The 14047-nt window shown below is 40.5% G+C and overlaps 1 protein-coding gene across 2 annotated transcripts in view; it reads left to right on the top strand.

Moving 5' to 3' along the window:
- ltn1 (listerin E3 ubiquitin protein ligase 1) overlaps positions 1 to 14047 on the top strand; it is a 150686-nt gene that overhangs the window by 39760 nt on the left and 96879 nt on the right. For both annotated transcript variants that reach the window (XM_070893306.1, XM_070893305.1), the window contains exons 10-13: positions 507 to 1319; positions 4365 to 4406; positions 5229 to 5418; positions 12438 to 12683. In XM_070893306.1, coding sequence (XP_070749407.1) covers positions 507 to 1319; positions 4365 to 4406; positions 5229 to 5418; positions 12438 to 12683 — 1291 coding nt within the window. The remainder of the gene's footprint in view (positions 1 to 506; positions 1320 to 4364; positions 4407 to 5228; positions 5419 to 12437; positions 12684 to 14047) is intronic.

Here is a 14047-nt window from a genome sequence, read left to right as displayed (position 1 = left end):
TAAACTAAAAAAAATCCTAACTAACTCACTTAAACTGCCGCAAATTGAATGTGCAGAATGGGGATTTTTAAGATACTCCAGAAAAATCAAGTTGCTCCAAAAAAAAAGGATAATTTTGAGCCCTATGACTCTTTGGTATAGCATGCTTGGAAACTAAAACACTCCATCATGCCCTTTGAATTTAACTGTACTCTTTAAACGTCGTCCTTTATTTTAGATATTTTTTATCTTTGTATTTGTCAAAAGTCAACATTTCAGTTGTATAAGATATCTGATGTGCTAATATGTTCCAGGATGTAGGGTTGTGTTCATGTTTGCCCATGCAGTAAGCTTCCTTGGATTGTCAGTCAAATAGTTTAAACAGTTGAAGTTGTATATGTGAGTTATGAGAAGGAGAACATTTACAAATATAGGATGTGAATATTTTAGAATAAAACAAAATAAAAAGCTCTTCATTGCTAATATAATTTCAGAAAGAGTAAAGTTGAACTTCTTATTTTCTTTAGCTGCTACCTCTTTTACATTCTGCTTTGAAGAATCCCAAATTGCAAAACAGCACATTCACCCAACTAGCAGACACTCTTGCCTCATGGGAAAGGCGAACTGGTAAGCCTGATATAGAGGAGTGGGCTGATGCATACAGAAGACTGTTGTCCGATTTTTGGGATGGTCTTTCTCAACTTTGCATGTCTCAGGTGGGCAGTGCAGAAGCGGACAAAAATGTATTAGAAGGAGTCTCTTCTTTGTTCAAATTGTTGAGAAAGCCTGAGAGCTCTACGGAACAGTCTGTGAAAAAGAAAGGAAAAATCCGATTTTTTGACACAGAAGAAACTGAGAATCATGAAAGCAGCACTGCCGATCATCTGGAAGAATTAAGCTTTGGAACTAAGAATGCATTTGAGTCTGAAAATTCGGGGGATACTTCTAGACATTTTCAGCACAGCAATCCTGCCAGAACTGGTCCTTTGGAAGGCCTAGTCTGTGAACTTGCCAAACTAAGCATGGCTTTTATCAAAGAACAAAACTCTGAAAAGCATCTTGCATTCTTGACCATACTGGTCAGCTCATTTCCATCAAGGGAGCTATTTACTATTTTGCTGGAAAATGCCAACCCAGAGTGTGCTGAATTTTTCTGTGAAACAAATAATGAAGTGAAAGCAATGGCAAGTAACCCTGCTGTACAATTTCTGACTCAAACACTACTAATTTGGGTGAAAGAAGCTCGAGCTGACTTAAGTTGCTTGGTTGATATGCTCTACAGTGTACTTCATTGCTGCCAGAACAATGAAAGAAAGATAATACTGAACCAAATCTCTGAGGTAGGTGAATAAATATAAGAAATAAATGACAATTCTGTTTAGCATTTTATTAAGGGTTAAATCAATAGTTCTGAAACATGTTCAAGACATTCTTACAGCCACTCGTGCCTTGCCAGTTATGGACAATGGTACCAGTAAGTCTGCAACACTTGCATTGCCACGAGTCTCCTCTTGTTTTTTCTCTTGACTCTCTCTCCTTTCATTTACTTTTTTTTCTCATTCCTCCATCACTTCTGTTTTCCTTTACTTTTCTCTTTCGTTTGTTTCTGCAACAATTCTTCCTCTGTTCCTGCAAGTTTCAAGGTGCCGATTGTGGAAAAACAAGTGAATACATAGAGTAGATCAGTTGCAGGTAATGAGCAACAGAGGTGGGGAGAGAGCAGGATGCTGAAGGAGCTCAGAATGTGAGCATTTGGAATCGCTGGAAAATGGAGAGGGAGATCTAAAATAAGAACCAGATGCAATTGATGTGGACTGCAGCCTAATGGGAAAAACCACTGCAATACCAACATTGTTTAGGTTAATAAATTATCAGTTCTGATCCTTCCAAGCCCTTACTGTGGCCCACCTGGCCTGGTCTCACCTCCCACTAGTGGGGCATGTCCCTAATTTGAGAACCAGTGGGTTAAATCAACAGAATTCAATTTACATTTAAATATAAATTGCGGATGGAAATATGGTTCTGTACCTAGTCTTGTGCAGTTTAATGGTTGACAAAATAGTTTCTATAAACTGAAACATTTTTTGGTGCTCAGGTTAGTTTTGTTCTTTTCACTTTGATGTAATGTGGACGATACTGTGTAAGCAATCGCAATATCAGATCCTTTCAAACTCCAGACCTAAAAGTGGAACTCCCAGCACTTGATCATTTGAGACTGAACTGCAGATCACAGTGTAAATGCTGTCTTCTGCAGTTCAGGTTCAGAGGTGCAGAAGGATTGCACGGCAGTTCCTAACTGCTTCAGGATAGCCCAGACCAGAGCTATGGTGCTTTAGTTGCAGGAGTGTTCTCATTGTATGCAATGGGAATCTGGCCAGTTCAAGTACAGTTGGCATGAGGCTCTAGCTGGACCACAATAAGGTTCTTTTATCAAGACTTCTCACACTTGGTATAAAGCTTTAATGTTGACTTTTTTATTTCTCCATCCCCATTCTGTCATTTGTTTCCTCTACCCTATTGAATTTGCTTAATTTCCCTCTCAACAGTGCTCACCATACCCCAAGTGACAAGCCAAGACTGTGACCTGTTCTGGGCCTCTTTTATGTTTCATGTTTTCTTTTTCTGTACCCTTGACTCTGATTTTCTTTTTTTGTTCAGAAATTTTCTGCCCTTCTTTCCTCTCTTGAAGGTATTTACTAAAATTACATTGACGCTCAACTCTACCTCTCTAAGGGAATAGCTTCTCTTTCCACGAGTGGACTCCCTGATATAAGGGGTTGACACTCGTCCCAATCCGTTGTAGCAACCCTTGAAGTTAGTAGACAGAGACGGAAGGCAAGGTTCAACAATCTTTTAATCACGAATGGTCCGGGAACGATTTCTCAACACAGCTGCCTGTGAGTGGAAATGCTCGCTGAACAGCAAAATCAGCCATCTTTTATACAATGTTCAAAAGACCATTTGCTTCCCCAATACAACCTCCCACGACTCCTGATTGGTTACCTTATCAGTAATTCCTTGGATTGCCGGACCAGGTTCAGGCCTTCCTAGGGTGACCTCATATGCTAACCTGGCTGCTTTCTGGTTATTAGGGCTATCAAACTTTGTTATAATTACATGGTTAGGACTGGACCTCACCTTGGAATTTAGACGAGCTAACATCGGCCTTTGTAGTGGTCCATTTTATAAGGGTGTAACATATCTGAATGATTAATTACAGGAGGCCCCATCACAGGAAACCCAGAAGGGCAAATAAACAGGGCAAGGGGTCAAAAGTAACAATGGAAAACTCCATCTGGTCAAGCAAGAGAGATAAGATAACATTCCAATGTGCTAATAAACCTTGAAACACAGTGAGGTTTATTTTTCAGCTATCTCCCTTTTCTGGCTAACTTACTTAAAACATTTTGTATATACCCCCTAATGCCAAATCTATTTTTTCCTCTTCCACTCTCCACCACCTCTCTCAACCCTTCCACTGTCTCTGTGTTGTCAGACTGCTTGTCCAACATCCAATCTTTAATGAGCTCCAGTTAAACATTAGGAAGACAAAAGCCATCACCTTCAACCGTTACCACAAATTCTGTATCCTTGACACTGATTTCTTAACCTTCCCAGCCACTATCTTGGGTTGAACCAGACTGTTCAGAACCTCAGTGTCCTATTTGACCCCAAGCAGAGTTTCTAACCCCATATTCTCTCCCATCACAGATTGCCTATTTATACTTTTGTAGCATTGTCTACCTCCAGTCTGCCTCAGCCCATTTTCTGTTGAAACCCCCATCCATGCTTTTGTCACCTTCAGATTGCTTTCCTGACTGGCCTCCCAAATTCCACCCTCCACAAACTTCTGCTCATCCAAAACTCTGCTGCGCTAAGTCTTGCTTTACCTTCACGCCTGTCCCTGTTGACCTATATTAGCTCCGGGTCTTCTAATGCCCCAAATTAAAAATTCTCATCCTTGTGTTTAAATCTCTTTACAACTTTGTCTTTCTCTATTTCTATAGCCTCCGCCAGCCCTACACGACCCTCCCTCAAGAACTCTCCGTTACTCTGATTCTGGCATCTTGTGCGGCCCTCTCTTCCTGCTGCCCCACTATTAGCAGCTGTGTCTTCAGCTGTCTAGGTATCGGGCTCTGGATTCCCTCCCTAAACCTCTCTTGCCTCCCCGTGTCCTTCACCTCCTTTAAGACTCTCCTCAAAATCCATCACTTTGAACATGATTTTGGTCACCCCCTCCCAATAACACCTTTGGCTCAGCATCCATTTTTGTTTGATACCTCTGTGAAGCACGGTGTTATGTTTCCTATGTTAAAGATTGCGTATAAATGCAAGTTGTTGTAATATTACCTTTTTACTGAAGAATATTAACTTTTTCTTTGTAGATGGAACAAGGCTGGCTCATTTTGTTTCACATTATACAAAAGGTAATTTTTCATGCTGTTGGTCTTTATTTACTGTGTTTAGAGTTTCAAATAACATCATACTTTGGGACTTTACATGCGCCTTGCTTCATTAGAAACAAAAGTGCAGACCTTCAGATTTCATTACATGGTCATAAATTTGACTTCATGTGCATGTGTAAATCGTAAGGGGACTACATTAATTTGATATTGAATCTGCGGGTGTTCATTCTGCTTTCAAAATGTAAAGTTGAAAATATCCTCAAGCCATTTTTGTGAATGTCATCAGCATACTATTTAAAATATTCAAACTAAAGGGAATTTACATTAAATCAAAATTCTTTGCAGCTGATTTTTATAAGCTGAATTAATAGTGGTGGTTACGCTTTGAAGACAGAGAGTTTTTCTGTTATCAACTTTTGCTTTTCTGGCTAATGTGTGACACAGCTAAGTTGGAAATTGGCCATTTATAGCAATCCCTACAGGCATAATTGGTGGTACTACAGGCACAAGTTGACAGTTTACAACGGATTTTCCCATTGACATAGGAATTTTCAGTACATTTTGAAATGAAATCTTGCGATCCACTCAGCAATTTTTATATAAAATAGGTGGCATTCTCTCTCTATCAATTTTGAGCATTTTAGAGGTAGGAGGAGTTTAATATTACAGGTTCTGCTTTTTCACTCAACAAAACTGAACCCAAATTACTTATTTTATTCAATTTACAACATGATAGTCAGAAGTTTCTAAACATTAAATTTTTTTCTTCACTAAAAAACAAATTGCAATGGTTTTATTCCATGATAATATTTGTCCTTTCTGTTTCTAACCTGTTTCACACAGGCATGTGTGGATCCAGTTAAGTATGCTGCTATCTCTGATTGGTTGAAAGGAGAAGTGCTGGGAGAGAAGCTGGTCCTATTAACAGACGAGCTCTGTACAATGGGAATCACAACAAGTTCTTGGCCAAGAGATACTCACTCACATAGTTGGGTGCTACTTAGCTTAGCTTTGTCTAAACACATTAATAATGGTGAGTACAGAAGCTTTCATACAGAAACCCTTCAAAACATGGCTTGTATTTCCTCGGGTTTAGAAGATTGATCTAAGCAAGGTGTTTAAAATGACAAAATGATTCAATTGGGTAAATGCAGAGAAACGATTTCCATTGGTGGAGGAATCCAGAACAAGAAGAGACAATCTTAAAATTGGAGCTAGGCCTTTCAGGAGTGAATTCAGGAAGGACTTTTTCCACAAAAAGGGTAGTGGAAATATCGAACTCTCTTTGTTGGACGCTGGATTAATTGACATTTTTAAGACTGAAATTGATAGATTTTTGTAAAAGTAAATATTAAGGTTTGGATCAAAGGCAGGCAAATTGATTTTTGGTACAGATTAACCATGATCTAATTGAATGGTGGAACAGATTCAAAGGATTGAATAGCCCGCTACTCCTGTTCCTACGTTCCTAAATGTCTCGTATAGTATAGTCTATTTAAAGGATTCTTTCTTCCTGACTTTGAAAAATAATGAAAGGAAAAATACTCAGTGTTCTTTATTTGCTAGCTTTTGTTGAAAAGCTACTTCCTCTTAACATGGAGAAGCTTTATTGTATTTTCACAATAACACTAACTGCCAGTGTATCTGTAATTGAGACCCTAAATAGACATTGGTGTAAGTTAGAAGTGAAATTAAATAGATAAGTGATCTTTATTATCTAAGGAAAACTAATTAATTAAATCAGCTGTTTGCTGGGTGTGTTTTGCTAAGGTTTAGAGTTTAGTTCTACTTGATAGTTGCGAGTCTAACTAGAGGGATGGCAGGTCAGCTCAATCACGTGGATTGCACATCCTGTGGCATGTGGGAAATCCTGGAAGCTTCGTGCAGCCGGGACGACTGCGTGTGCAGGAGGTGTCTCCAGCTGCACCAACTCGAGCTTCGTGTTTTGGAGCTTCAGCGGCGGCTGGAGTCACTGTGGTGCACCTGTGAGACTGAGAGCTACATGTATATCACGTCTCTAGAGGTGGTCACCCCGCAGCTTAAGAGTGTGCAGGCAGAGAGGGAGTGGGTGACCACTGGACAGAAGAGGAGGAGTAGGCAGGTAGTGCAGGAGTTCCTTGAGTCCATCTCGTTCTCCAACAGTACTCTGTTCTGATGGTGTCTCTGCCAGAGCCAAATCCACGGCACCACGGGTGGCTCAGCTGCATGCGGGGGGGAAGGAATGGAAGAGCTATAGTGGCAGGGGATTCAATAGTCAGGGGGACAGACAGGCATTTCTAAGGACAGAGACGTGACTCCAGGATGGTATGTTGCCTCACTGGTGCCAGGATCAAGGATGTCACCGAACGGCTGCAGGGCATTCTAGGGGGAGAGGGTGAACAGGTGGTCCATATCAGGACCAAGGACATAGGTAGAAAGAGGGATGAGGTCCTGCAGGCAGAGTTTAGGTAGTTGAACAGAGATTAAAAAGCAGAACCTCAAAGGTAATAATCTCCAGATTACTCCCAGTGCCATGAGCTAGTGAGTACAGAAATAGGAGGATAGAGCAAATGAATGCATGGCTGGAGAGATGGTGTAGGAGGGAGGGCTTTAGTTTCCTGAGGCATTGGGATCGCTTCTGGGGGAGGTGGGACCTGTGCAAGCCGGACAGGTTGCACCTCAAAAGAGCCAGGAACAATATCCTCGCAGGGGGCTTTGCTAGTGTTGTTGGGAAGGGTTTAAACTAGCTTGGCAGGGGGATTGGAACCTGAGAATAGATTCAGTAGAGAGTGGAGTAAAGCTGGAATTAGATAGCAAAAATGAAGAAAGTGAGTTTGAAGGACAGAGGAAACAAGCAGGAAAAAAGGGTAAAAAAACTAATTTAAAAGCTCTTTGTTTAAATGCACGTAGCATTCGTAACAAAATAGATGAGCTGACGGCACAAATAGATTCAAATGGGTATGATCTGATAGCCATTACAGAGACATGGTTGTAAGGTGACCAGGACTGGGAACTAAATATTCAAAGGTATTTGACAATTCGGAAGGACAGACAGAAAGAAAAGTGTGAGGTCATGCACTTTGGCAGAAAAAAATCAAAGAGCAAGTTATTATTTAAATGCAGAAAGATTGCAAAGTGCCGCAGTACAGCAGGACCTGGGGGTACTTGTGCATGGAACACAAAAGGATAGTATGCAGGTACAGCAAGTGATCAGGAAGGCCAATGGTATATTGGCTTTTATTGCAAAGGGGATGGAGTATAAAAGCAGGGAAATCTTGCTACAGCTATATAAAGTATTGGTGAGACCACACCAGGAATACTGCGTGCAGTTTTAGTTTCCATATTTACAAAAGGATATACTTGCTTTGGAGGCAGTTCAGAGAAGGTTCACTAGGTTGATTCCGGGGATGAGGGGGTTGACTTATGAGGAAAGGTTGAGTAGGTTGGGCCTGTACTCATTGGAATTCAGAAGAATGAGAGGTGATCTAATCGAAACGTATAAGATTGTAAGGGGGCTTGACAAGATGGATGCAGAGAGGATGTTTCCACTGATGGGGGAGACTAGAACTAGAGGGCATGATAGAATAAGGGACCGCCCATTTAAAACAGAGATGAGGAGAAATTTTTTCTCTCAGAGGGTTGTAAATCTGTGGAGTTCGCTGCCTCAGAGAACTGTGGAAGCTGGGGCATTGAATAAACTTAAGACAGAAATAGACAGTTTCTTAAACAATAAAGGGTTATGGGGAGTGGACGGGGAAGTGGAGCTGAGTCCATGATCAGATCAGCCATGATCTTATTGAATGGCGGAGCAGGCTCGAGGGGCTGTATGGCCTACTCCTGTTCCTATTTCTTATGTTCTTATGAAAAGGAGGTGGGGTAGCTCTGTTGATAAAGGATGAAATCAATGCAATAGTGAGAAACTATATTGGCTCAAATGATGAGGATGTTGAAACAGTTTGGGTGGAGATAAGGAATAATAAGGGGAAAAGTCACTAGTGGGCGTAGTCTATAGGCCCCCTAATAGTAACAACTCTGTTGGTCGGAGTATAAACCAAGAAATAGTGGGGGCTTGTAAAAAGGGAACAGCAATAATCAGGAGTGATTTTAATCTCCTTATTGATTGGACAAATCAAATTGGTCAGCGTAGCCTTGAGGACGAGTTCATCGAGTGCAGAAGGGATGGGTTTCTTGAGCAGTATGTAACGGAATCAACCAGGGGGCAGGCTATCTTAGATGTGGTCCTGTGTAATGAGACAGGATTAATAAACAATCTCCTAGTAAAGGATCCCCTTGGAATGAGTGATCATAGCATGGTTGAATTTCAAATTCAGATGGAGGGCGAGAAAGTTGGATCTCTAACCAGTGTACTAAGCTTAAATAAAGGAGATTACAAAGGTATGAGGGCAGAGTTGGCTAAAGTGGACTGGAAAAATAGATTAAAGTGTAGGACGGTTGATGAACAGTGGTGTACATTTAAGAAGATATTAGAACTCTCAAGAAAGATATATTCCAGTGAGAAGAAAAGGGTGCAAAAGAAAAGATAGCCATCCATGGCTAACTAAAGAAATAAAGGATGGTATCCAATTAAAAACAAGGGCATACAAAGTGGCCAAAACTAGTGGGAGGACAGAAGATTGGGAAGCTTGTAAAAGCCAGCAAAGAATGACTAAAACAATGATTAAGAAAGGGAAGATAGACTATGAAAGTAAACTAGCATGAAATATAAAAACAGATAGCAAGAGTTTCTACAGGTATATAAAAAGGAAAAGAGTGGCTAAAGTAAATGTTAGTCCCTTAGAGGACAAAACCGGGGAATTAGTAATGGGGAACATGGAGATGGCAGAAACTCTGAACAAATATTTTGTATCAGTCTTTATGGTAGAGGACACTAAAAATATCCCCACAGTGGCTAGTCAAGGGGCTATAGAGGGGGAGGAACTTACTACAATCACAATCACTAAGGAGGTGGTACTCAGTAGGATAATGGGACTAAAGACAGATAAATCCCCTGGACCTGATGACTTGCATCCTAGGGTCTTAAGAGAAGTAGCGGCAGGGATAGAGGATGCTTTGGTTGTAATTTACCAAAATTCCAAGGATTATGTGGAGGTCCCAGCAGATTGGAAAACTGCAAATGTAACGCCCCTATTTTTAAAAAAAAAAGGAGGCAGACAAAAAGCAGGAAACTATAGACCAGTTAGCCTAACATCTGTGGCTTGGGAAATGTTAGAGTCCATTATTAAAGAAACAGTAGCAGGACATTTGGAAAAGCATAATTCGGTCAGGCAGAGTCAGCATGGATTTATGAAGGGGAAGTCATGTTTGACAAATTTGCTGGAATTCTTTGAGGATGTAACGAACAGAGTGGATTAAAGGGAACCAGTGAATGTAGTGTATTTGGACTTCCAGAAGGCATTTGACAAGGTGCCACGTAAAAGGTTGCTACACAAGATAAAAATTCATGGCATGGATAGAGGATTGGCTAATTAACAGAAAACAAAGAGTTGGAATAAATGGTTCATTCTCAGGTTGGCAATCAGTAACTAGTGGGGTGCCGCAGGGATCAGTGCTGGGATCCCAACTATTTACAATCTATATTAACGACTTGGATGAAGGGACCGAGTGTAATGTAGCCAAGTTTGCTGACGATTCAAAGATGGGCGGAAAAACAATGTGTGAGGAGGACACAAAATCTGCAAAAGGACAGACAGGCTAAGTGAGTGGGCAAAAAATTGGCAGATGGAGTATAGTGTTGGAAAGAGTGAGGTAATGCACTTTGGCAGAAAAAAAATTGAAGACCAAGTTATTATTTAAATGGAGAAAAATTGCATAGTGCTGCAGTACAGTGGGACTGGGGGGCATGAAACACAAAAGGATAGTATGCAGGTACAACAGGTGATCAGGAAGGCCAATGGAATCTTTGCCTTTATTGCAAAGCGGATGGAGTATAAAAGCAGGAACGTCTTGCTACAGTTTTACAGGGTATTGGTGAGGCCACACCTGGAATACTGCGTACAGTTTTGGTTTCCATATTTAAGAAAGGATATACTTTGGAGTCAGTTCAGAAAAGGTTCACTAGGTTGATTCTGGAGATGAGAGGGTTGACTTCTGAGGAAAGGTTGAGAAGGTTGGGCCTCTGCTCAGTGGAATTCAGAAGAATGAGAGGTGATCTTATTGAAACGTATAAGATTATGAGGGGGCTTGACAAGGTGGATGCAGAGAGGATGTTTCCACTAATAGGGGAGACCAGAATTAGGGGGCATAATCTTAGAATAAGGGGCCGCCCATTTAAAACTGAGATGAGGATAAATTTCTTCTCTGAGGGTTGTAAATCTATGGAATTTGCTGCCTCGGAGAGCTGTGGAAACTGGGTCATTGAATAAATTTAAGACAGAGATAGTTTCTTAACCGATAAGGGGATAAGGGATTGTGGGGAGCGGGCAGGGAAGTGGACCTGAGTCCATGATCGGATCATCTATGATCGGATCAGCCATGATCGTATTAAATGGTGGAGCAGGCTCGAGGGGCCGTATGGCCTACTCCTGCTCCTATTTCTTATGTTCTTATGCACATGTTTACAGTTATATGAGTACATAAAAGCTTTTCCATTGAGTTTTTGAGTTTGACAATATGAAAAAGAAAAATATTTCACTGATTTTATGATAGTAATCCTTCAGTTGCTAGTTATTGCACGTGCATAAACAGAACATTCAGATTGCTTAATCTCCCTAACAATGGCAGTGGTCTTTGAGGTCATGGAAAGGTTAAAGGAGCTTGCTTATTATTAGATGAGAATCCAAGTCGTTCATTTAATACAACAATGATTTGTGTCTTAATTTGTTTTCAAGAATGGGTAACAGAAGACAGTGAGATACTTATTTTATCCCACTCGATATGAATAAAGTACTTATAAGCTTTTTTTTATCATTCATGGATAATTTACACTGCTATCTTTTTTTTTTATTCGTTCATTGGATGTGGCTGTCGATAGCAAGGCAAGCATTTATTGCCCATTCCTAATTGCCCTTGAGAAGATGGTGGTGAGTCACCACCTTGAACTGTTGCAGTCTGTGTGGTGAAGGTACTCCCACAGTGCTGTTAGGGAGGGAGTTCCATGATTTTGACTCAGCAATGATGAAGGAATGGCGATATACTTCCAAGTCAGGATGGTGTGTGACTTGGAGGGGAACGTGGAGGTGGTGGTGTTCCCATGCACCTGCTGCCCTTGTGCTAGATGCTAGAGATCGTGAGTTTGGGAGGTGCTGCCGAAGAAGCCTTGCGGAGCTTGTAAAAAGCACCCTTTAAACATGATGATGAATTCCTCTCCCTTTCATATCTTGAGACAGCAAGACTTCACTTTTTTATTTATGCAAATGCATGGCAAAAACATGTCTGGAGTACATTTTTTTACATTTTGTTACAATACTCGGTGATGATTTTTCTGTAGCATGATATAAAATTTCTAAGTCCTGCCTGTGATTTCCTACTGGGAAAAAATAAAAATATCTGATATCACTACTTTGTACTGACATATAATTTTGAAAGAATAAAACTTCAGTCACCTCCTTTAAAACACGATTGAAAACAATTTTTTTATCTTTCCTCATTGTATATGCTAAAGTTTTGGTAAAAATGGGTATTGCTGTGCATTAGAGCACCAATAAAAGTTAGTACCCACAATCACAAATGTTGTGAGCTCATGGTCTGTTATGGAAATGGCAAGCAAGGGTGAGGTGTTTTCTTCACTTCGGGATGAGGGAGGGGTAAGTCTTGAAGGTGAGTCACCATGGGATGCTCATGCGCCTTGCAGCAGCCAGCTCAAAAGCATCATTGACAGCAGCCTGAAAATGGGTAGCCTGCCTACTAACTCAACTGGATTATGATGTGGTTCAAGGGACCAAAAATCCGGATGTATATCATAAGTATCTTTATAATTGTGTTTGTATCATTGACATAATGTTTTTACTAATTGGTGTATATTAGCCAAAATTGGATTATGGTATCAAGAAGATTCAGGGATCTACATAGTCAGTAATATATTGTAATATTTTCATTTTACTCTTTTATTGATAGAGTTCCTGATTGCTGAAGTTTATATTGAAAGAATAATTGACAGACTGCACAATGCGCTCTCTAAGGATCTCTCTATGGACCAACCTAAAACTGGAGCTCTGGAGCCATCGCTTTCCTTCATTTGTGATTTGGCATCTAATTTTTTCTGCTCCATCAAGAGATGTTTGCAGATGTCATCAGCTGAGGATCTTCTTTTCACAATCTTCCAGCTCTGTGCCCAAAGCCAAGAGAAGACTCATCTCTCAGGTGAAGTGCAGTGTTCTAAATTTAAGCTTTTTTTCTGCATTTTCAAACACTTGCATTTTTATGGCATGTATGTGTGTTTGTATTTTAATTAATCTAACATAATGCACTCCACCCTCCTTAGAAATGTTAGCATGGCTGTTTTTCTATTGCAGGACAAGTCCGATGGTGGGCTATCTATCAAGAAACATTTTTTTTTTCAAGAATTAACTTTCAGAACTATTTGCTGGAAATTATTTTTACTTTTAGTTTGAAATAAGGTTATGATCAGATACGATTACAGTCGCAGAAGCAAAGTACAATAGAGTTGAAGTATTGTTCATGGGTTTATATGTAACCTTTAGGGCTGCTGACCAAGGGCCGTGTGGCTCTTTGTCGGCCGGCACGGACATGATGGGCCGGAATGGCCTCCTTCTGCACTGTAAATTTCTATGTTTCTATGTACACACCCTATTGTGCAACCAACTGCATTAATGCACAGATTAAGACATGAGAAGAACTCAGTCTCACTTACACATATTGGACATAACCATTCAGCCTTTTCCAACACTTTCCAAGCCAAGTCCTTAGAGTTAGCACTTCTAAACACCCAACCACATTCTCTTCCATAGAAGGACTAAATTGACTAAACAAAAAGGTTAGGGGGAGCCCATAAACTGGGAACTGATTTACCACCCTACACATACACGCTGATGTACAAAAGCCCAAATCTATTAGTCACCTCTCAGCAGTGAAATTAAGTGTATTTCAATCATAGCAATAAGCCATTTTGACATGTTTTATCTGAAAGCCATTAACCGTTCACCAGGAATCAGATGCTTAGCAACCAGGAGCCTGATTTCTATAAAAAGATAACACCTTTATCCCTCACCTCTGAGAAAGTTATCATTGTCACAGGCATTTTGGGCATGGGACTTGAGACTTTTTTTAAACTAACTCATTACTTTATCTACAACATGGAGAGAAGTTGGTTTGAGACTTCTAAAAAGTGACAACCCTATTTTCTTAATAGTAATAAATTATCCACCATCTTTCATTCACTTGATGTATGGATCTTTGCTGCCAAGAGATTTACACTGAAAGTAGCTCTTGTGCATCCCCCACTCTCTTATCCCACACCATTGGCAGCTGTGTCTTCACTCGGTTAGGTCCCACACTCAGGGATTCCCACCCTAAACCCCTTCGCCTCTCCACCTCCCGCTCCTTTAAGACCTACCTTAAATCAGACCTTTTTGACCAAGCATTTGGTCAACCCTCCTGATGTCTCCTTATTTAGCTTGCTGACCATTTTTGTCTGTTTACGCCTTTGTGAAGTGCCTTGGAATGTTTTTCTACATTAAAGAGGCTATATAAATGCAAGTTGTAGC

Source organism: Pristiophorus japonicus, chromosome 11, assembly GCF_044704955.1.
Source record: "Pristiophorus japonicus isolate sPriJap1 chromosome 11, sPriJap1.hap1, whole genome shotgun sequence".
NCBI classification, from domain to species: Eukaryota; Metazoa; Chordata; class Chondrichthyes; family Pristiophoridae; genus Pristiophorus; species Pristiophorus japonicus.
Note: the sequence above shows the minus strand (reverse complement) of the source record. Positions and strands in the feature narration are given on the sequence as shown.